The following is a 25566-nucleotide window of genomic DNA, read 5'->3' on the forward strand; positions in this document are numbered from 1 at the left end:
TACTCACGCTCACAAACAGAGGGAAGGTTAATCTATCTCACACACAGACACTGAGGAGTCTTCATGAATAGTGAATCATGCATAGAGGGGCTGAGTAAAGGTGGTGCTGAATGTGTATAAGTGTGTGTGTATTAGAGGAGACGCCGTAGAAGGACAGAATGCCGGCAGGACAGTCCACATACACTCCTATTTTCCTACAGCCAGAGGGAGGAGGGCGGAGTTTAGTGTAGTTCAGATTGTGATGAACAGAGTAACTGTAATCAGAGCAGCTCAGACACCAGGAGTTTATATTTCCTCCAAACCGACAGTTTCTCCTGTCCTGCTGATGGTTTTATAACTTACAGATACAAAAACTCCTCTGCCGCTCCACTCAGCCTCCCAGTAACAGCGCCCAGTAACACTCTCTCTACTCAGAACCTGCTCCCACTTATCAAATATCTCTGTAGAGTGTGTGTGTGTACTTACATTTCTTTGATTTCTTTGGTTTGATTCTGATTTTCCCTCCATGTTCCACCCTAGACACACAACACAAACAGAATGTAGTAATGATAAAAGTTGTATAAAATAAGCACAAACAAGTAAATAGACAAGTTATGTGTCTATAATGAGAACCAAATTAAGTTGGTGATACACAGCACCAGTTCATGCCAAACAAACTGACACCAAATTTGTCACATCCTCAGAGAGGAGAGTTCTTTGCCATGAGGTGCCATATTAAATATTCTGTTACCAGTATGAGACAATTGAATGTTGTTGCAAATTAACTCTTTCCAGAACTGGGAAGAACCTGAGGCTGAATTTCTAAAATTTCTAAATAATTGAAGGTAACAAATGATCTCTTTAACCATTTCTTTTTGAAAATTCCCATGCTTTTTTCAACTTCATAAGAACATTTTAAATAATTCACAGAGGCTTTTGACATTTTATAAAGAGAAGAAACATTTATAAGTATCATCTATAAAAGTACAATAATATCTACACAGCAAAGGTGCTTGAAGTTTTCCATACAATTGTAGAAGCGCAGAATACATGCCATACATTTAAATACTAAAAATGTGTCCAAAGCTATGATAATATGCTGTTTTTTCAACATTCCAATAACTGCCCACTGTACAGTTATGCTGATGTAGTCACTGAAACAGTTATCACTACAGTAAAGTTTTTTTGTAATTCTGTTCAATTCAGAAATGTAATTACACATAGAGTAACATAATGTAATGCAATATTTTCAGATTCCAAACCAGGTCACTAATTTTACAATGTTTATATTATGAACTTCATTATACTTATTCATATACTAATTATACTAGTATAATGAAAAAGAGAAATTCACTTCTTATATTTCACGTTTCTTTCTAATGAATTAATTATTTTTTTAGTGTATTAAAAGCCCTCTAAAATAGGTTGCAGGGTGTAAATTAAAAATTTTGCATATTTACTGAAAAAAGCAATCAACACACACACACATACACATGCACCTATGATTTGTCCATACCTGAGTGTGTTGAGTGTGCAGTGTGGATCCTGCAGTCTAGCAGAGAGCAGCTTTACTCCTGAATCTCCTGGATGGTTGTAGGTCAGATCCAGTTCTTTCCGGTGGGAGGGGTTTGAATTCAGTGCAGTAGCCAGAGAAACACAGCCTTCTTCTGTGATCATACAACCATATATTAATCTGCAGAGAAAAACAAAAAGTATTGTTATTACAAGACAAAATCTGAATGAAAATTTTAACATTCTATCAGTAAAATAATTTAATTTGAAATTCAATAGCAAAAATTATGTTTAACATCATCATTACAATACAGAGTGTAGAATATATATCAAAGAAATGCATATCTCATATCAGCAGTTTTTAAGGTGTGCATGGGATGTGTTAACTATGTTTATATTTGATTTCTTAATTCTTTAATAATTAGTTTTAAGATTTAATGCTAGAGTTTAATATTTAACATTCACAAAGAAATTAACTGAAACACTGACCCAAGTGTCTGCAGTTTACAGTGTGAACTCTTTAGTCCAGCAGAGAGCAGCTCAACTCCTAAGTCCTGCAGATCATTGTTACTGAGGTCCAGATCTTTCAGGGAGGAGTTTTTCAACTGATCCCAAAGTTTCACACGTCTTTTCACCAAGATGACAGAATGGCAGTCTGCCAAAGTTAAACAAACATTACAATAAAAGAGGCTATTTTCAGAGAATGATAAGGGCTTAAACTATAAAACTAAGTTTTTTGTTATATTAATTAGTGCTGTCCACCGCTACTCCCCCAACAGTTCCTGTAACTTGATGGAGCTGAAATGGCTCTTATGACAAATGTACTGGCATTTGCTCATCATTTGGCTTTGTTTAATATGTGTCTTTATGCAACAATACAGATTTCTCTCTCCTGAACGACAACAAAATGTGCCGTGCTAGAAAACACATAATAAGGGTTTTATAAAATATTATAAAATTACATGTAACCGTAACAATTACAGGACAGTTCTAAAATTACAATGTTATTTTGAGTTTAGAGTAAACTGTTACAGCATTTTTTTTTTTTTTTTTTTTTTTTTTTTTTTTTTTGGCCCAACCACCACCCCCCCTCTTCGGAGGACAATTAATACTTTATTTTTATTTATTTATTTTATTTTTTATTATTATTAATTTTTTTTTTTTTGTTTTGTTTTTTTTTTCTTCTCCTTTTTATATATATATATATTTTGTGTGGATATAGTTGTGGGAGTTCAGGGTTGGAAGGATCGGAGTGTGAGGTACAGGAGGGGGGTACAAGAAGAAGAAAAAGAAAAGAAGAAAAAAAAAAAAAAAAAACTAAACAAAAAACAAACAAACAAACAAAAAAATAATAATAATAAAATAAAACAAACATAAAATAAACAAACATACATATATACACATACTCACATATCTAACTATACATATGCTTATACATATACACACATACATAAATATACATACATATTAATACATACACATAAATACATACACACACACGCACAATTACTTCTATTCTATTGTTTTTTGCAAAAATATGTCATGTGTTACGGATTATGTCATGAAATGCCTACCACAATGGAGGCAAGAAACCGCCACCATGCCCCTGCGATCCAGAGGCAGATAGGGAAGAGCCCAGTGGACCCAGACCATCCACAGCCCATTAGGAGCCCAGAAGACCCGCAGCCACACATCCCGATGGTAACCATGTGCACACCCCAGATGAGGATGGGGGAGACTCCAGACGAAGCCCCCATGGCAAAGAGCAAGAGTCCAGAGAGCCAAAGGAAGCGAGCAGCCCACCCCCCGGCAGGCCAGCACCCCCTGCACGAGCCGAGCATGCGGCCCCCGAGATCCCAAGCACCCGGGAACAGCCCGACACCCGGCAGGCCCCCCCCTCCCACGCCAAGGGGGCCCAAGCCACCCCCAGGCCACGGCCACCAAGGGGGCGGGCCAGAGACCACATTAGGGCATCCGGCCACGCACCCATGGACCCACGGACGCCCACCCCCCCAGGAACGGCAGTGACGATCGGCGGAGAGCAGCGTGGAGCGGTAGGGAGGGCAAAAACCCGCCCTACGCAACCATGTCCCACAGGTGTCCATGCTCAGTCAGCCCCAAACCCAGGACCAACTGTTCACGCACACATGCACATTCACACACCCGTCACACACACATCCGTCACACATACACCCGTCGCACACGTGCACATTCACTCACAGACCAGTCACACACACCAGTCACGCACACCAGTCACGCACACCAGTCACGCACACCAGTCACGCACACCAGTCACACACACCAGTCACACACACCAGTCACACACACAGAACATACATAGACACCTAATGTGGGCATGCGGGCACCAGTACCGAGCCAGCGGCAACCTAGGGAAGCAGCCAGCCCGGCCCCGAACAACCACCCGACCCACACCCCAGGCAGGGTGCACGAAACCAGGGTGTGAGAAGACCTGACCCCCCTCCTTCCCCCACCCAGCATGTTGCAGTGATATGAATGTGTATAATGAGAAGAATGAATGAAAGCTACAGTGCTATTAAAATTGGAGGGACAGCTGTAATATGAGAACTGAATAACAGCACCCAACCACACTGCCCCCCCAAAGGCCCTCAATGTCTAAAATGCAAAAATAAAATTGAGGAGCAGGGAGCACCTGCCCCCCAAAACCCTATGTGTAATATGATGTGTGTAAGCTGTATGATGAGTTTGTATGTGTAATGCGATGTTAGACTGAGTAGGAGTCGGGGAAGGGCCAGGAAAGGACCGAGGGGCAGAGGACTACCCCCCGGAGGAAGAGAGCCAACTACTGCTGGCTCACTAGGCACCCAGTTCCATACACCCAACCGCAGTACAGGGAAGGCAAGTCCAGGGTGTAGAGCGGCTACGGCCCCAGGACACCGCCGCTCTGCAAGACAGCGCCCCCATCCCCACACTGCAATACAACATAAATACACACCCCACTCACATACAAAAGACAACAGATATTACACACACGCACACACACACACACACACACACACACACACACACACACAGACACATTTACACTCAACATCCCACTCTTTCTCATACACACACAGTGGTCCTGAGCCCAGGACCAACCGGTCTTAAGTGGGAGACTGCCGCTTCCCTACCTGAGCGCCCCTACCTTCCCACAGGGAGGGCACCCAGAATCCCGGAATGCCAACCAGACACCCCAACACGGACCAAACCACCACCCCCACGACGGCGCGCCCAAGAGAGGCATAGACCCTCCCCAGCGCAGGGAGGGACCCAAACAGGCGACAGACGCCCACGGGCACCAGGGCCCCGGACTCCGCACCCCGACCGCCACAGGGGAACCCAGCCAACCGGACAGGGCCAGCACCCACCACCATGGGCCCCCCAGACCCACACCCCAAGACCACAAGAGCATACATCCAGCCCCCCCCCACCAACAACCAGGGCCCGCACACAGAAATCACCAAGCGGCAGCCACCGTCCCCAGTCCAAGGGCCATCAGACACCCGAATCCCCCGATCCCCCCCCAGCCACCTGCCGGACGCACCAGGAGACACGACTACAGCCGCCCACCCCCATCATGTGATGGAGCTGATCAGTGGGAACCAGAGAGATTCAAATGTAGCCAATTGGTTTTTTGAGGTTGCAGACATTCTTTCCAGACTAATGTGGTCTAAAAGTAAATTTCTATAGTGATTTATGCATAAATCATTTTTTGATTTCCACTTCATGAGGATAGTTTCCTTAGCGATGCATAAGACAGTGAGAACTATGTGCAATATATTTGTTTCCATGTTTAGTTCACTTACATCACCTAAAATGCATAGTTTGGGTGAAGCTGGGATATTGCAATTAAACCAGGTAGATAAGTCTTCACATATCATCTTCCAGAATCTCTGAACAGGCATGCAAAACCATATAGCATGTATATAATTCTCAATATGATTGCCCGAACAGTTAGTGCATATATTTGTTTCTCTAAGGCCCATTTGGAACATTCTATGCCCTGTATAATGTGTTCTATGGAGAATTTTGTATTGTATGAGTTGTAAATTTGGACTTTTCGTCATTTTGAAATTGTTTAAACATATCTGTGTCCAAAAGTTCTTATCTGGGTTCATGGAGAGATCTCGAACTGTTACAGCATTTAACTTTCCCCCTCTTTTATTAATGTTTTGACAGCAGAGGTAGGAAACGGTATTCTTGGAAATATGACAAAACACTATATTTATTTTAAAAATGTAGATTTCACATAAACATTTTAAAAAATTCAGTAGAAACAAAGTTTAGAAGTGTTGAACTAATTATCCTAAAAAAAACTCTTAAAGCTTCACAACAAATAACAAAAAAAAATGTTGTTTCAAATAAAGATGATACTGTGTATGGTATTCTATGGCACACCCCTAATTGACAGGAAAGCTCACCTGAGTGTCTGCAGTTTACAGTGCGAACCTTTCAGTCCAGCTGAGAGCAGCTCCACTCCTGAATCCTGCAGGTTTTTTTTTTTGAGGTCCAGCTCTATCAGGAAGGAGTTTTCTGATTTCAGAGCAGAGCAGAGAGTTTCACAGTGTACTATGGTGAGACTACAGTCTGCTAGTCTGCAAAATAAGAAGAAACATAGTACAGGTCAAACAATGAAGACAAGCTTCACATGAATATTCTAATAAGATTTATGGATAAAATTAACCAGAAATTACATTTTTTTCCCATATGTTTTGTGTCCTGCAGACATATAATTAATCTCTACAGGAAATAGATACACTGTGTGCGTATTTGCACATCTGCATCGGCAGTGGTTGCCACTTAAACAGATAAATGTAGCATCCATTAGAAAGGGTATACACACTAAACACATTATATCAATTTTGATACTCACAGAGCCTTTCTGCGGTTGTTTACAGCTGGAAGCAGTTTTATGTAAGCTCTCTCTGATCTGCTGTATTTCTTCAGGTCTAATTCATCCAGCACCTCCTCTGAGATCTGCAGCATGCAGCACAGAGCTGAACACTCTGCAGCAGACAGTATATTTTCTGAATGTTTCTCTGATTTCTCTGATTTAAGGAACTCCAGAATCTTTCTGGATAAATGCTGGTCATTCACTTCAGTCAGACAGAGGAACAGGTTAACAGGCCTGCCATTAGGAAGCTTTTCATCTTCTATTTTCTTTTTGATGTGCTGCACTGTTTTCTTGATGCTCTCTGAGCTGCTCTCTGTGTGGATCAGGAGCCCCTGTAGGATCTTCTGATTGGACTCCAGTGAGAGCAGGAAATGGAGGAAAAGATCCAGGTGTCCATTCTGGCTCTTTAAGGTTTTGTCCAATGCTACACACAGGAGCTTATCCAGTGGATCTTTTTCAGTCCATCTACTGAACCAAGGATTAAAAACTTCCAGCTCCTTCATTTTCTTGATCAAGTAGCAGTGAACCACATAGAGAGCAGCCAGAAACTCCTGAAAGCTCAGATGAACAAAGCTGTAGACCTTCCTCTGATAAAGCACACATTCCTCCCTAAAGATCTCAGTGCAGATCCCAGAATACACTGAGGCCTCTGTGAGATCAATACCGCTCTCTCTCAGGTCCTCTTCATAGAACATCACGTTCCCCTTCATGAGCTGATTAAAAGCCAATTTAGCCAGTTTCAGAAGCACAGTTCTGTTAGATTCCAGCAATTCCTCTGGATTACTATAAGCATTTTTATGAGTTTTAGGGATTTCTGTATGACTCTGTCTCAGGATTCGCTGAAGCATAGTGGCTGAGATCCAGCAGAAGACGGGGATGTGGCACATGATGTGGAGGCTCCTCGCTGCCTTAATGTGGGAGTTGATTTTCTGGGCTTGGTCTTGGTCACTGATCCTCTTCCTGAAGTACTCCTCCTTCTGTGGCTCATTAAACCCCTGAATTTCTGTCACACGGCTGATGTACCAAGAAGGAATCTGATTGGCTGCTGCTGGGCGGGAGGTTATCCAGATGTGAGCAGAGGGCAGCAGCTCTCCTTTGAGAAGGTTTGTAATCAACACAGCAAATGATGATGTCATGGTTATGTCAGATACTTTCTCACACTCCTCAAAGTTCAGTGGAATTCTACTTTCATCCAGTCCATCAAAGATGAACACAACTCTGCATGTATCATAGATCTTAGGGTCCAGATCTTTGAGATCAGGGTGGAAGGCACACAGAAGTGTATGAAGACTGTACTGATCAACTGATAATCAGGTTCAGCTCTCGGAACCGAAGCACAAACATGAAATCTACGTCATGATTGGCCTTTCCTTCAGCCCAGTCCAGAATGAACTTCTGCACAGAGACAGTTTTCCCAATTCCAGCAATTCCTTTAGTCAGAACAGTCTGGATCTCTTTATCTTCTATACTTTTGCTTTTTCTGAGGCCACTATCCATTGCAGCTCTAATGTTCTTGTCCTTAGTTTTTTCTTCAGGATCTTCTACAGGTTTAAAAATATCTGAGCAGTTAATTGGAGTGTTCTGTAAGTATCTTCTTTTTTTCTCTCCATCTGTAGAACCTCATGTTCTTCATTCACTCCTTCACTCTCTCCCTCTATGATGTAGAGCTGAGTGTAAATCCTGTTCAGGAGGGTTCTATTCTGTGGTGTTTTGATTACTTCATATAAGCTCTCGTATTTGTTCTTCATGCTGGTTTTGTGTTTCTGTAATATTCTCTGCAGAACATCATCCACTGGTTGGTAGGAATCCTGATTTATAGACTCCTCTATGTGTGGATGTAGAGCAGGACGTGTTCTAGATCTCTTTCTGCAACAGGGACAGATAAAGTCTCCTGACAGAGCAGTTCTGTTCCAGAAGCTGTTGATACACCGTCTGCAGAAACTGTGTTCACAGGTGATCGAGACTGGATCTGTCAGAAGCTGCTCACACACTCCACAACTGTACTGATCCTGGATCAGACCACTCCTCCCCCTGTTAAGAAAGATGAAATGTCTAAATGTCAAATATATGAAGATAAGGTTTTCAGAACTCACTAATTTTCCAGTATCACACTCTATAAAGTAACATATAAACCATGCAAAGTAGAAACATTTAATACAAAGGCTTTTGACTTGAAATGCAGAACAGTGAAAATACTGTTTTTCAGAATAAAGTAAACACATTGTTTGTTTGGTAGCCTTAAAATAGACTAGCTATTTGTGTTTTATGTCACTGCTATTATATTTTACATGTATTATCTTTTATTAATCTGTTATAGTGTGGAGATAAATTAATATTAATTCTAAATTAATTACTTTTAATAATTAATTGATTAATTTCTCTTTTAAAATGACAGAATACATTAAAAAAAACGTATATTATTTTCATCCACTACTGGATCAAACATTTACCTTCTTGTCTCTTAAACTCCTAAATCTTTATTACGCTACCCTCTGTCTTCAAAGCTGATCCGGACTTCATTTTTCATAATTCTTCTGACACCCACATGACTCCTGATCATGATCACATGACACTCACTTGGTCTCAGGCACCTGAATATTGGTTGTTTTCACCTGTTTCCTGCCTATATATAATCTCCTTTATTAAGTTAATTGCCAAGTTTGGGCTAACCTTCTAACATTACTAAGCTTTTTTTTGTTTTTGATTGGTTTTGACTTTCTTCTTCTGTTTTTGACTTAGATTTTTGTCTAGCCAGTGTTGCCAACTTAGTGACTTTGTCGCTATATTTAGTGACTTTTAAGACCCTTTAGTGACTTTTTTTGTAAAAAAGCGACTTTTGGAGACTTTTGGCGACTCTGAGATGAACACACATGCTCTTCAGTCACTGTTCGCAGGGAGCAGCGTGTGCCATGAGCCCCGCCCACAACACTCACAGTGCAGTCTCTCACAGTCAGAACATACCTTCTCCGCTCCACGAACACACTGTAAATAAACTGCGTGTGCCCTCAGCGAGCACTGACTGCCCCTGCCCCCTATTTACAAAGCAGGATATAAATATATATGTGTCTTCAGTGTGACATGAAAAGAAATCACTGAATTTAACTCCCAAAGTCTCAGTCTCAGTCACTCACCTCATTCACCACATAGCCTGTCACTCACCTCTTCCACAGTATCTGACTCTTTGTAAAAAGCTAAATATCTATTGAACCATTGAACAATTTGTCTATAACTGGTTTAAAAATAAAGAAAACTTAAGAAAACTTAAAAAAATAAATAAATAAATAAAAACGTGGTTAATGAAATTTAAAAAGCAACAGAAGTTGTTCATTTGTTAAAGTTCATTTTTAACATTTCTAACATATTTAGAGTGTTTTTACTCACTTTTTTCTCTCTCACAATGTTAATCCTTTACAGCTTCAAAAACATGTATTATGCAAATTAGGTGATGATGTCATTTAGCGACTTCTAGCGACTTTTAGGACAGCCAATAGCTACTTTCCTTACTGAGGATTTGGCAACACTATGTCTAGCCCTTATTTCTCAGTTGACTGGTTCTGTATCTGTTTGTTATGTTGCTCTTTAGCATTTCATTCTTGCTGTTACTAATGTAGATATTTGTTAGATGTTTGCAGTAATAAAGCCTCTTTTATTTTTAATGTGCATGTATCTGACTACTGCCCAGTCCTGAAAATCTTTCTATCAATGTAATATTTTTTGTAAAGTTAATTCAATTAAAGAAATAATAATCTTAATCAAAGGAAAAAAGGTGGGACTGATGCCATTAACTATATTAAGTGTGTAATTGCTGATTAAATATTTTTATTTTTATGATAAACATATTCATTGGAAGCATGATATTTGTAGGTTGTCGTAATGAACCAGGTATAATTGATTGTTTCATATCGTTATCAAAAGATCCAACAGTGTTATCCAAGAGCTCACTTTTTACCCACATCATACAATTCTGACTTACACACACTGTGATATGGATTATCACTCATGTTAATGGTAAACAGAATGCTCTATCTCTTTTATCTGCTGTAATAAGAAGTAAACTTAAATACATTTCAGTCTGATGGTGGTCATACAAGTTTGTGTCTCACCTTGGATTAATACCAGGTTCTCCAGTACTCAAGTCAGGAGGTTCAAAAACTGCGTTGTCGCTCTTCACAAACACACAGCTGGGCTCTTTATTTCTGAAGTTACAAGGATTGACCAGTGACTTGTTACTCTTCATAGACACACAGCTAGACTCTGGAGGATCTTCTTCTTTACTGAAGTCATAAGGATTGACCAGTGACTTGTTACTCTTCATAGACACACAGCTAGACTCTGGAGGATCTTCTTCTTTACTGAAGTCATAAGGATTGACCAGTGACTTGTTACTCTTCATAGACACACAGCTAGACTCTGGAGGATCTTCTTCTTTACTGAAGTCATAAGGATTGACCAGTGACTTGTTCCTCTTTATAGACACACAGCTAGACTCTGGAGGATCTTCTTCTTTACTGAAGTCATAAGGATTGACCAGTGACTTGTTACTCTTCATAGACACACAGCTAGACTCTGGAGGATCTTCTTCTTTACTGAAGTCATAAGGATTGACCAGTGACTTGTTACTCTTCATAGACACACTGCTAGACTCTGGAGGATCTTCTTCTTTACTGAAGTCATAAGGATTGACCAGTGACTTGTTACTCTTCATAGACACACAGCTAGACTCTGGAGGATCTTCTTTTTTACTGAAGTCATAAGGATTGACCAGTGACTTGTTACTCTTTATAGACACACAGCTAGACTCTGAAGGATCTTCTTCTTTACTGAAGTTATAAGGATTTGACATTGACATGTTGCTCTGCACAGACACACTGCCTGGTTCTGAAGGTTCTGCTGTGGATGTCTGTAGTCTGTAAAAGAGATCAAATGAAACTTTTATTCAAGTAAATGTGTAAAAGTACTGATTCCAAAACTACTAAGTACTAAGTAAAGGTAGTGTGAAGGGAAAAAATGACATTAAGGACAAATTTTGCCAAAATCATCAAATGACACTTACTTAGTCTCAGTAACCTGATTATTCATTAATTTTACATTATTCCCAGCCTATATATACCCTCTTCTTTGTTCCTTTTATTGTCAAGTTTTGACGAGCCAACAAGCATTATTAGGCATTTCTTGACGTTTTTGTTTGTTTTAATACAGTCAGCATGGTCACAGATCTGAAGTGACATCCCTCTGGTTGTCAGTGAACATAGTCAAAAAGTTTATAATTTTTTTCTTTTTTTGGTGATTAAATAAACTTTTTCATTTGTCAGTTTTGTTATTTTTGAGTTTTGTCACTTAAGCAAAGCCCACTGATATGATCGAACAAACATCAACTTTGTTTAAAAATGTTTTATGTTTTATATATGTAGCACACTTACATACTTTTATACTATAGCTTCAGTCTATTCATCAACAAACAAATAAAAGAAAAAAAAAAACAGGGCACAGATCTGTTTGCAGAAAATGATCTATAAACTGGAAAAGTATGTAGAAGCTAATAATAGACGCGATTCTGACCAATAATTCATAGTGTACATTAATATGTAAGTAAATATGTTAAGTGTATATTTATATTCTATTCTATTTTACATTCAATATATTTGTATATACACTGTCAAAAATGCTGTGAAATCCACAGTAGTATACTGTGTTCCTGCACAATTAACTACTGTAAATACGTTTACAGTATTATACTCTGAATGCAGCCAAAACCACAGTAATTAACTGGAAAATGATAAAATCACAGTAATAATCCTATTACTGTAGAAATTCAGAGTAATAATCCTACTACTATAGAAAATCACAGTAATACACTGTAATAATCCACTAATGGACAATAATTTAGATTCATGTTGGATTCAACCTACCTACAACCTGAAGAAGAAGAAGAAGAAGAAGAAGAAGAAGAAGAAGAAGTTTGAAAAGTGGAGCAGCACTAAAGCCACAATTCCATGTAAGTATCATATTGCATAATGCTGTCTCTTGACTAACTAAAATATAAATCTAATTATATTTTTTATGTCACAGTAGTCAAAGTATTGAAATCAGAATAAGACTGCTAGATGAAAAAGCAAGTTGCAAAAAAAAAAAAACTAAGCTAACCTAAATTTTAATTAGATTTAAATGTTTGCCAGACTTGCCTGTTTAACTTTAAAAATTGCTCTTAAATGTTCTGTGTTTGTCCTGTATTTTTCAATTAAGAGTTTTATTTTTCTATAAAAAACTTTGACTTGCCCTGAGAGCCTCTTATTAATATCCTGTGCTTAACAAACCAGTTTGGTGATTCTGTATATTAACTTTCATTTTCATTTCGGTTTGGATTCTTGTCAGAATGAATCCTGACTCCAGCAAGTGCAGCTAAAAGTTCAAGAAAAGCCAGAAAACTGGAAGAACTGTAAAGCGGAAAACATCATATATAAACCCATTCATATTCTTCATATACTTCATTCGTCGTTACTTTCTGAAGGGACTTCAGAGTTTGTCTGGCAAAACAATTAGATTAAACTGTTGTTTTTCACATACTGAGGGAAAAAAATGTTAAAAAGTTTGCCGTGTCTCTGCTGTGTCTTTTTTTTAACATTGATTTTTGTTTTTACAGTAACTAACTGTTAAGTTTCAGCCAGTTAGTTACTGTGATTGGATTTTGGTTCACAGTAAAATACTGTTTAAATGCTGCCAGTTAGTTACTGTGATTTTATTTCACAGTAAGTTACTTGTCAATTACTGCCTGTTATTTACTGTAAATTTCACAACACAACGTGGGGATCATGCGCCCACGTTTTTCACTCACCTGTTCACCTGTACTCATTTGATGTGACAATAAAGCTGATCTGAATTGTGCAAAATAATTTAATTACATTTTAAATATAATGCTTTCTGCAGCACATGATTTCACAAAGACTCTTCAGATGGTGAAGGAGAATTTTGGATTATCACAAGATCTTCGAGGATCAGAGACTCATAAGTGGAGCTGGTGTTCAGGACTGATGTTCAGTTACTCACTGTGGGACAGGGGGTTCTCCTCCAGATGTGGAGAGATGAGACTCCATCGTGGAGGAGCTTCAGCTGAACACCAGAGATGCTGTTCCCTGTGAATAAATCAGTTATTATAATATCAACAGTGTTATAAAAATATTCATTAATATTATAACATTACTGAAATATAATCATTTAACATAAGAAAATGTAATTATTATGTTTTTATTTATTGAAAAAAAGGAGCAGAGTTAGAAACACTCCTCTAAAGAAGAGTGGAGCTTTATTGAGGGGAGTTTCTGCCCTCTGCCGGTCAAGCAGCGCTACTGCACAAAAACACGCTTATACAACAGCTGAGTTTGAGGGGAGTTTCTGCCCTCTGTTGATCAAACATCGCTACTGCACATCAACACACCTGTACCTTTACCGCAGTACACCTGTAATGACGCAATTCCGGAAACTCCGGCAATCTGAACTACATGATCCTATTTATTAAACATATATATGTATTCCTATTTGAGCTGTAGTTTGTAACATTACAGTATATTTACACTCTGTTTACACAAATCCACTCTTCTCCATCTGACTCTCTCCAGATCTGATCCAGGTTCTTCAGGTGTAATCCGACCCTGAGCTGAGCTGAAAGAACAGTTCTGTATCTGAGGAACACTCACAACATCTTCTTACTTTAAGCTGCAGGTCCATCTTCTACATTCTCCTTAGTTCTGAATTCTTAGTTCTCTCCTTCACGCACCATGTGGCCTCGGTTGCTCGATCCTGCCGCTTCGCGCTTTATAACATCAGGAAAATTAGACAGTTTCTGACGCAACAGGCCACCCAACTCCTGGTACAAGCAGTCGTCATCTCACGCCTCGACTACTGCAATGCCCTGCTAACTGGCCTCCCGGCCTGCGTAGTAAAACCACTCCAAATGATCTAGAATGCAGCAGCACGTCTGGTCTTCAACCAACCAAAACGGGCGCATGTCACCCCGCTGCTCATTGAGCTCCACTGGCTACCAGTTGATGCTCGCATCAAATTTAAAACTCTTACAATCGCCTACAAGGTGATGACAGAACAGGCTCCTTCCTACCTGCACTCACTCCTGAAGGCTTACGCTACCTCCCGGCCGCTGCGCTCCTCCAATGAACGTCGCCTCGCTTTGCCAAACACTCACACAAAGCAATCCAGACTGTTCTCATACAGAGTTCCCCAATGGTGGAACAAACTACCTTCCACTACCAGATCAGGAGAATCTCTCGCTATCTTTAAGAGACTCCTGAAGACAGAGCTCTTCAAAGAGCACTTACTCTCCTAACACCTCTAACACACTAACTACTTCTAACCCCATTTCCTTCTTCCCCTCCTTCACTTCTCTATCCCTTTATTTCCCTTCGACCTCCTTTAAGCCCTATCTAAAAATGGGTTATCTAAATTCCTATTACTTTTGTACTTCATTATTGTAAGTCGCTTTGGACAAAAGCGTCTGCCAAATGAAATGTAATGTAATGTAATGTAATGAATTTACCGAGAAAATCCGAACCTCTGTAGATCTTCTCTCCTGATCACCTGATACACCTTATTTCACTTTCTCTTAAACTGCGTCACTAAACTCTCTCTAAACTCACCCCTCCCTCACTCTTTCCCTGAGAAATGAACAGTAGAGACGCTGCCTTTATGTTCTTGTACACAGTCATTGGTGGAGAAGACTGGTGGGCGGGGCCATTGTCAGTCACTCGCAGGTGTTCTGTGCTCTCATTTGTTCACATCATCCAGGTGGAGCTCCAATAGTTCCAGTAAGTTCTTAACAGGTAATTTAAACACAGAGACAGAGCTTAAAGCAACACAGCAACACTGATACGTATTTGTTTTATTCTGTAAAGAGTCCAGGAAAAGAAAACACAGATAAAATGGCCCAGTAGTGTAAGGCACTGCTGTTATGATCAGGAGATCGTTGGTTTGAACCCCAGTCATGCAGCTCGCCATCAGCAGCCGGAGTCCGAGAGAGAGCACATTCGGTTATGCACTCTCTTGGTGGGTAGATGGCGCTGTTTCTCCACATCACTTTCCAGGTCAGCACATGCATCTGTGAGCTGATGTATCGGAGCTGAGTCGATGTGATTCTGCTTGATAATGCTGCTTCATCAGCAGTTGTAAAAGAGGTGGTGTCTGATGTCACATATATCTTCTCTGATACATGTGACATCAGACACCACCTCTTTTACAACAGCTGATGAAGCAGTTGCATGTTAAACCATAGCATGTATACATGCTATGGTTTAATTTAATCAAACGTTAAACATGCATCTAGATGTGGGTAATTAAAATGATACTTAATTTAAACGATAAAATGCGAACTAATTACAAGAAATCTTACTACAAAAAACGACATTAAAGTAATCAGTGTTTATTATGTGGAGGGAGCCCTGGTACCAGTAATACACTGCTGGTGATGAGCAGTTATATTGGTCTTATCACAGAGGCAAAAATACATTGAATGAACTGTAAATAAATGTTCGGTAACACTTTACTTGGATGGTCCATTTTTGACACTAAAGATAGTTAGTTTACACTAACTTTAGTGTCAAAAATGACCATCCAAGTAAAGTGTTACCGTTTATAGACTGATATCTTCTATTCTAGTGTATAGGAGTGTTTATTAAGGGGGTTTATAAACTAATATCTCCTATTCTAGTGTATAGGGGTGTTTATTAAGGGGGTTTATAAACTAATATCTCCTATTCTAGTGTATAGGAGTGTTTATTAAGGGTGTTTATAGACTAATATCTCTAGTGTATAGCAGTGTTTATTGAGGGAGTTTATAGACTAATATTTCATATTCTAATGTATAGGAGTGTTTATTGAGGGTGTTTATAGACTAATATCTCCTATTCTACTGTATAGGAGTGTTTATTGAGGGTGTTTATACACTAATATCTCCTATTCTACTGTATTGGAGTGTTTATTAATGGTGTTTATAGACTAATATCTCCTTCTCTAGTGTATAGGAGTTTTTTGAGGGTGTTTATAGACTAATATCTCATTCTAGTGTATAGAAGTGTTTATTGAAGGTGTTTATAGACTAATATCTCCTATTCTAGTGTATAGAAGTGTTTATTGAGGGTGTTTATAGACTAATATCTCATATTCTAGTGTATAGAAGTGTATATTGAAGGTGTTTATAGCCTAATATCTCCTATTCTAGCGTATAGAAGTGTTTATTGAGAATGTTTTAGACTAATACCTCCTATTATTCTAGTGTATAGGAGTGTTTATTGAGGGTGTTTATAGACTAATATTTCCTATTCTAGTGTATAGGAGTGTTTATTGAGGGTGTTTATAGACTAATATCTCCTATTCCAGTGTATAGGAGTGTTTATTGAGGATGTGTATAGACTAATATCTTCTTTTCTAGTGTATAGGAGTGTTTATTGAGGATGTTTATATACTAATATATTCTATTCTAGTGTATAGGTGTCCGCCCTGAGGTTCCTCCCTTCCAATCACAGCAGCGTGCGATGTCGCCTGAGTTCTGATCACCGGCCCACCCACTCAAGCTGTATGCAATTTCACTTTGTATTTAAGAGACTCACACAGTGCTTCCGTTGCGAAGTCTTAGTTGCCGACACAAGTTCTGAGCGTTACTTCTATCTATCTATCTGTCTAGTTTGTTATCGACCTTCGAAGCCTCACTTCCGCCCTCTCTGCCCTCAACATCACCTCGTCACCTGGTACGTCACAAGCTCCCTCCTCTTCTTAAAGCTTAAAGGGAAAGCGCTTGAATGGGCTACAGCTGTTTGGGAGAGTGGAGGTGATGTCACTCAAAATTATGATCGTTTTGTAGAGCTATTTCGTTCTGTATTTGATCATCCTCCTGATAGCAGAGAGGGTGGTGAGAAACTATTGACTATGAAACAGGGGTCTCGCACTGCGGCTGAATATGCCTTACAATTTCGCACCATAGCTGCTTCCAATGGTTGGAATGAGTCTGCATTCACCACAGCCTTTAGACTAGGACTCACTGAAGACATTAAAAAGGAACTGGCTTGCCGGGACGACAGCTTATCTCTGGACCAAACTATAAGCTTGGCCATTCGCATGGATAATTTGTTGAGAGAGCGGCGAAACCCCATGTTTGTCCACAATGACCACTTTCCGGAACCTATGCAGCTTAGCACCACACGTCTCTCTAATCAGGAGAGGACTAGACGACGTGTTAATGGGTTATGTCTGTACTGTGGAGAGGCTGGACATTTAGTCAAGGATTGTGTGTCCCGTCCAAACCGAGAGTTACCCCGCTCAGCTCCTACTATCCAGCGCGGGGTAAGTGTTCCTCCACACACGCTCTCTTTAAAAGCATTTACGGTTCCTGTAACAGTTCACTGCCAGAATTCTTTTGTTTCCACAGCACTCCTCGACTCCGGAGCGGCGGGAAACTTCATAGATGAAGAATTTGCTCGCCAACTAAAATTACACAACTAACTATTACATTATGTTAATCACCAACTCACCTACTCATAAGATCATACTGGGTCTTCCGTGGTTGGAGAAGCACAATCCTGCCATCTCCTGGAATGAACATGAACTTACCTCCTGGTCCTCTGCCTGTCAATCCACCTGTATTAAGCTTACAGCAGCCTCCACCACTATTGAAAGCCCTGTTTCAGCTCACACACCACATATCCCCAAGGAATACAGTGATTTAGAGGAGGTCTTCAGCAAGAAAAAAGCCACCAATCTACCCCCAAACCGTGAGTGTGACTGTGCTTTAGAGCTTAAAACAGGAGTATCCCTACCCAAAGCCAAAGTTTATTCATTGTCACGACCAGAAACTGCTGCCATGGAGGAGTATATTGACGAAGCACTCAAACAGGGCTTCATCAGACCTTCCACTTCCCCGGCCTCTTCTGGTTTCTTTTTTGTAAAGAAAAAAGATGGGGGATTGAGGCCTTGTATAGATTATCGTCAGTTAAATGCAGCATTGGTGAAGTATACATATCCACTCCCTTTGATTCCTGCTGCACTAGAACAGATGCGAGGAGCTAGTATCTTCACTAAATTGGATCTAAGGAGTGCCTACAACCTGATTCGTATAAGAAGAGGTGATGAATGGAAAATCGCATTCAGCACTACTACTGGGCACTTTGAGTACTTGGTAATGCCTTATGGCCTATCTATCTCTCCTTCTGTTTTCCAAGCCATGGTAAATGCTGTGCTCAGAGACATGCTAGGACGCTTTGTAATAGTTTTTATAGACAACATTTTGGTCTACTCCCGGAACATTGTAGAACATGTGCAACATGTGAGCGAAGTGCTCAGAAGGCTTCTGCAACATCAACTTTATGTCAAAGCCAAGAAATGTCTTTTTCATCTATCCTCAGTTGCCTTTTTGGGATACATCCTTAGTAAGGAGGGGATTGAGATGGACCCAACCAAGATTGCTGCCGTCCTGTCCTGGCCCACACCACGCACCATCAAGGATTTGCAACGATTTCTAGGATTTGCCAACTTTTATAGGAGGTTAATTCGTGGGTTCAGTGTGCTTGCTGCCCCACTCACCTCAGCCCTGAGAGGTGGAGAGAAGAAGCTGAGATGGAACAAGGACACAGAACAATCATTTCAAAACTTAAAGAACAGGTTCACCTCGGCTCCTATCCTCAAACACCCCAATCCAGAGTTGCAATTCGTGGTTGAAGTGGATGCTTCAGAGGTCGGTGTTGGAGCAGTCCTCTCCCAAAGACAAGGTACACCCCCTAAACTGTATCCTTGTGCCTTCTTTTCTAGGAAGCTGTCAGAGGCAGAGCGAAATTACGACATTGAAAATCGAGAACTGCTGGCTGTTAAAATGGCACTGGAGGAGTGGCGACACTGGCTGGAGGAAGCCAAACTGCCCTTTGTTGTCTTCACGGACCACAAGAACTTGGAATATATTCGCACGGCCAAAAGACTGAACCCGAGACAAGCCAGGTGGGCACTATTTTTTACCCGGTTTGATTTCCACATCACCTATCGGCCTGGCTCCAAAAACATCAAAGCTGACTCCTTATCCAGGGTTTTCTGTAGCAGTGAGGTTCCACAGCACCCAGAACCGATTGTCCCTGACACAGTTTTCATAGCCCCTATTCACTGGCAGGTAGATGAAGACATTCGCAATGCTTTGAATGAAATTTCAGTACCAGTGTCATGTCCACCTGAGAAACTTTATGTACCTGAGGATTTTCGCCATGACCTGTTGCTGTGGGCTCACACTTCTGTAGGTACCGGTCATCCGGGTATACAACGCACCAATCAACTCCTCCAAGCTAAGTATTGGTGGCCCTCCATGATCAAGGATGTGGAGAGGTATGTCAAGTCCTGTACCATCTGTACCATTTCAAAGACCCCTAAACATGCCCCTGCAGGTAAACTGGTCCCACTGCCCATTCCTTCTCGGCCTTGGTCCCACTTATCACTTGACTTTGTCACAGATTTACCCTCCTCAGAGGGGTTCACTACCATCCTAGTGGTTGTGGATCGATTTTCCAAATCCTGCAGATTTATACCCTTCCCTAAGTTGCCCAGTGCTTTTCAAGTAGCAGAGACTGTGTTTAACCATGTTTTCCATTATTTTGGCATTCCAGAAGACATTGTCTCGGACAGAGGACCACAGTTCACCTCCAGAGTTTGGAGGGCTTTTATGGAGAGACTGGGGGTAACTGTTAGTCTTTCCTCTGGTTGCCATCCCGAATCCAATGGACAAACAGAGCGTCTGAATCAAGAACTGGGTCGCTTCCTTAGAAGCTATTGCCATGACCAACCTATGCATTGGGCCAGGTTCCTCCCATGGGCAGAGTATACCCAAAATTCTCTGAGAAGCACCTCCACTAACCTATCACCCTTTCAGTGCGTGTTGGGTTTTCAGCCGCCATTGTACCCATGGAACCTGGGACAGGAGGAGGCTGGGACAGGAGGTGTGGGAGTCGGCGCATGTCAGACTGGATCAAACACAGGCCCGTCACAAAGGCCAGGCGGATCGTCATCGGAGCGACACTCCTGTGTACCATCCTGGAGAGAGAGTGTGGCTATCCACTCGAGACCTGAACCTGCAACTGCCTTGTCGAAAGTTGAGTCCCCGTTTTGTTGGTCCTTTTAAGATAATTTAGAAAATTAATGATGTTACTTACAAACTGTTGTTACCTAGTTCATACAGAATCTCACCCTCATTTCATGTCTCCCTTCTCAGGCCGGTGATTCCTGGTCCACTGGCGGAGGTGGTCCCAGTGGGGAATCCCCCAGAACCCCTAGATGGCGAAGGGGGGTCTACTTATGTTGTCCACTCCTCGCTGGATTCCCGTCTTCGTGGGGGCCGTCTTCAGTATCTGGTGGACTGGGAGGGGTTCGGCCCGGAGGACAGGTGTTGGGTTCCTGCTGCAGACGTGCTGGACCCTGGCTTGATTGCTGACTTTCATGCCAGGCGCCCGGATCGTCCTGCGCCGCGTCCTCAGGGTCGTCCCCCGGGCCGGCGGCGTCCCGCTGTCAGGGCAGCTCCTGGAGAGGGGGGTACTGTCAGCCCCGAGGTTCCTCCCTTCCAATCACAGCAGCGTGCGACGTCGCCTGAGTTCTGATCACCGGCCCACCCACTCAAGCTGTATGCAATTTCACTTTGTATTTAAGAGACTCACACAGTGCTTCCGTTGCGAAGTCTTAGTTGCCAACACAGCCTAAGTTCTGAGCGTTACTTCTATCTATCTATCTGTCTAGTTTGTTATCGACCTTTGCTTGCCTATTGACCACGTCATTTGATTTACGCCTGTGATATTCCTGTTTGCCTGATCTATCGACCCTTGCCTGTAACCTGACCTTGCTAACTCTTTGTGGAATAAAGCCTACCTGCAATTGCATCCTGTCTCTATCCTCTTTTAGGGTGACAATAGGAGTGTTTATTGAGTGTTTTTATTATGGACTAATGTCTCCTATTTTAGTGTATAGTAGTGTTTATTGAGGATGTTTATACACTAATATCTGTTATACTAGTGTATAGAATTTTATTTTTTCGTTTCACACTCCAACTTTTCGCTAACTAACATGAATAAATTTCATTTTATACTTCAGTGTTTTGGGACGGCTTTATGCCTTCGTTCTGTCTTTTCCTGCAGATACACCAGCAGTCAGTTGTACACAGTCACTGTCTCTGTACTGAAGCACTGCCAGTAGAACGGGACGCTCTGATAAACCATTAGCTTGAGGTCATCCTGCAATGATCCACACTGAAAAAGAAAATTATGAGTTAAATTTACTTTTAAAAAAGTTTTGCAACTTTCTGCATTTGCTTTTTTTAAAGTAAATTTCATTTTAGATAAATTTAAGTAACTTCAACTCGGTTTCGAGACTTAAATGTTACACAGAGTAAATAAGTGAACTGAACTTAAGTCAATTCTTTCTTTTAGTAAACTTTACTTAATTTATTTTTACTGAATCAATCCTTTCTTTTAGTAAACTTTACTTAATTTATTTTTACCGAATCAATCCTTTCTTTTAGTAAACTTTACTTAATTTATTTTTACTGAATCAATCCTTTCTTTTAATAAACTTAAGTAAATTAAGTAAAACTGTATGCGGAAATTAAGTAAAGTTTACTAAAAGAAAGGATTGATTCAGAAAAAATTAATTAAGTAAAGTTTACTAAAAGAAAGAATTGTTTCAGTAAAAATAAATGAAGTAAACTTTACTAAAAGAAAGGATTGATTCAGTAAAAATAAATGAAGTAAAGTTTACTAAAAGAAAGGATTAAGTCAGAAAAAATAAATGAACTAAAGTTTACTAAAAGAAAGGATTGATTCAGAAAAAAATAAATGAAGTAAAGTTTACTAAAAGAAAGGATTGATTCAGTAAAAATAAATGAAGTAAAGTTTACTAAAAGAAAGGATTAAGTCAGAAAAAATAAATTAAGTATGCATTATACAAATGTTCTACACATTAAGTTGTGAATTTAGCTAAGCAGACAAAACAAAAACTATATATTGGGATCATATTATCTGCAATCGAATACAAGGGGCAGTTATCTGCTGGCATTTGTTTATATATTGAGGTGATATTTATTTGACTACTTTCAAATGTTCACATACAGCTCTGGGGAAAAAAATAAGAGAGCACCTTAAAATGATGAGTTTCTTTGACTTTACCGAATTGAAAACCTCTGGAATATAATCAAACATATACACATATACTTTTCCACATGGACATTGGATCATATACATAACATTTTTAGTTTTACATGTAATAAAGCCTTTTATATTAGCCAAACATTTGTGTATTGGATGAGGAAAATGCTTTTCGTTCTTAGTATATTGACAATTCACACAATTACCACACTTAAAATTACCAACTGGATTTTTTCCTGTAAGACTGTTTGATATGTTTTCCTTTGGAAGATGAGCTCTAACTACTCTATTTTTTAAATTTCTAGCCCTCTTATATGTGACCAATTATAGAATCAAACAACAATGTTAATTTTATTCGAACATAAACCTATAAATAGCAAAATCAGAGAAACTGATTCAGAAACTGAAGTGCTCTCTTCATTTTTTTCCAGAGCTGTTTTTTTTTTTAAATCTTTTTTCAAGTCTGGATCTGTAACACATATATTTAACTATTCAAAACATGTACTGGAGTGAAAGCCCAGGAACACAACTAAAATGTGTATTTTAACCTAAATATTCTGGATTTATTATGAAAAAAATATATTTTTAAAGAATATATGTGAGTCACATAACAATGCAAAAAAAATCTCTGATTTAATAATTCAATTTCATGGTAAAGTTTATAGTTAGAGAGTGGAGGACAGGTAACAAATGCTCTAAATAGTTTTTAATATTCTAAATTAATTTTAATTAATTTAGAAGATACTATGCCTAATAACAAAATGTATTTTAAAGTTATTTTGTGTGCACATTTATACATGTATTTTCCTGGAGACAGAAATGGCACCAATTCAGCGGAATAAGCTATTCATGATTTTATTGCCAATGACTGGTCGGTTTGAATGCATTTTTCTGTACTGTATTCTATTCTATAGCTTGGGATGAAGGCCACGCAGTTTCCTGTGAAGGCTTTAGACGTGCCAACACTGCCACCTTGTGGTCAAATTAAGGAACAATTACAAAAGAAACTAAATCCTGCTTTATTCCAGTGTAGAAAAAAAGTATACTTAAATTTAGCTGAAATAAGTCTGTACTTAAGTTGTGTACTTTAGAACAACTATTTTGTGCTTAATTACTATTTGTTTGATACTGAATATACTAGTCATATGTTATTTTTGACACTGTTTAATAGAATTTAAGAATATTTGGGTGAGCTGCCCAGCTGGTCATTAAAATCATATTAAAAGTATAATTTTAACATCTAAATAGTTATGAATGTAGTATCAACACATACAATGTTAATTAGCACAGTTTTGTTAGCAAATTTCATTGAAGTACAGTTGTTGTTTTTTGCAAAAATATAGGCTCCGATTAATTGTTTTATAAAAGTATAGTTTTATTATAACATTTTTTATACAGTTTTATAAAATAATACTAAGTATATATTTTTATTTAAGTACATCACCAGTACAAAATTAGCACAGCCAAATAAAGTATACTTTTTTATAGTATACTGAAATACAGATTAAGTAGGTAAAAATGTAAAATATAAGGAGGAAAAGTATACTTTAATTAGTCCGGATACAGTTAGTAATAATAAGTACACTATTGTTATTATTATTATTATTATTATTATTATTATTATTATTATTATTATTATTATTATTATATATTACTATAACACTATTGCCATATTAGTATATTGTTATACTATTGTTACATTCATGTTGCATGTCTGTGGATCAAATACGTATCTGATTTAGGACCACATATGAAAGTTATATGTGGAATAAATAAAGTATACTTTTTCTCTGTATACTTACATTTTTACCTATTTAATCTGTATTTCAGTATACTTCCATAAAGTATACTTTCTTGTTGTGCTAATTTTGTATTGGTGATGTACTTAATTAAAACATTGACTTAGTATTTACAACTTGTAAGTCTTTAAAGCTCCACTAGGTAGGATTGAGATTTTGTGCTCGTGGGCTCCCCCTACAGGTTAAGCAGTTTATCAGACTGTGTGTGGATGGCCGGAGAAACTGCTCGCTCACAGGAAGCTGCAGTTCATCATCCAACCACTAGCTGCACTAGCTGCACTAACCACTAGCTGCAGCAGCACAAGCCCCTGTCTTTACACCAGTCACAGAGCTACAGCCCAGCCACGGGCTACAGGGCTCAGCTTTTCTTAAATTAATCAAAGTAGAAAATAAAGGTTTTAACCCCACTAACTGGATAATACAGCTCTCTACACTTCATCTTTCAGCCCAACCAGATAACAGCAGCAGTTTAGAGCAGCCGTCACGGAGTCACTGCTCGGATTACATTATAAACAGGTCAGTTAGCGCGCTGCTAACCTCATGATGTTTATAACTACGGAGTTCAATGGACACACCACGGCTGCAAGGTAAGACTGTTGAATGCTACTGAAGACTATTAAAGGCTAATGGAGGTTATTGAAAGGGTTATTGGGGGCAGAAATCAGTACAGGCTGGTTATTTAAATGATTCATGTCCTCGTCCTTTGCTGAGGTGAAACTGTGACTAGCGTTGTCACAGTGATGTTTGTTAACGTCATTAAAACAGATTTTGTCAGGTAACGTTATTGTCTTATACATATTTACACATAACTTATATCTCTCCTAAAAAGCGTTTATTTTGGTCAGTAACACTAGTCAGTGTAGAAAGCATAAATATAAATCCATATAAATGTCAGAAAAAATATAGCTAGTAACTAATAGTTACTGTGCGCAAGTATATTTTATTTTATAGTTACGGCTGGGAAACTACTGTGTGTAGCTAAATAGCCAACAAAATGGAGCCCTCTGAACTGAGGAGAAACATTACGTAAGGTGAGCTAAATTTGGTCCATTTGATAGAAACAACACGTGTGTCGACTTTGCAGAGTGTGTTAAGCGCAGAGTGCTATAAGCTTAAAATAAAGGCTATAAAATAAGGCTATATGCTTAAAATAAAAAAAAAAATTGTTTGTTCAGAAAGCATTTTATATTCTTAAAAATCGATA

At 39.4% G+C, this 25566-nt stretch overlaps 1 protein-coding gene and 1 long non-coding RNA gene across 2 annotated transcripts; both read right to left on the bottom strand.

Moving 5' to 3' along the window:
• Positions 1-454: 454 nt before the first annotated feature.
• On the bottom strand, positions 455-2033 carry LOC125785697 (uncharacterized). The gene is made up of 3 exons (XR_007428021.1): positions 1981-2033; positions 1496-1672; positions 455-515 (listed from the first exon to the last, which is right to left on the bottom strand). It is a non-coding gene; the product is annotated as an uncharacterized LOC125785697 (long non-coding RNA).
• Positions 2034-7864: 5831 nt separating this feature from the next.
• Positions 7865-14941, bottom strand: LOC125785692 (uncharacterized). The gene is made up of 4 exons (XM_049469739.1): positions 14111-14941; positions 13451-13536; positions 10510-11313; positions 7865-8437 (listed from the first exon to the last, which is right to left on the bottom strand). Exons 2-4 carry the CDS (start codon positions 13495-13497, stop codon positions 7948-7950), a joined length of 1341 nt encoding a protein of 446 aa, XP_049325696.1. The 5' UTR covers positions 13498-13536; positions 14111-14941; the 3' UTR covers positions 7865-7947.
• Between the last annotated feature and the right edge of the window lie 10625 nt (positions 14942-25566).

The sequence above is a fragment of the Astyanax mexicanus genome, chromosome 21 (assembly GCF_023375975.1).
Source record: "Astyanax mexicanus isolate ESR-SI-001 chromosome 21, AstMex3_surface, whole genome shotgun sequence".
Classification (NCBI taxonomy): domain Eukaryota; kingdom Metazoa; phylum Chordata; class Actinopteri; order Characiformes; family Acestrorhamphidae; genus Astyanax; species Astyanax mexicanus.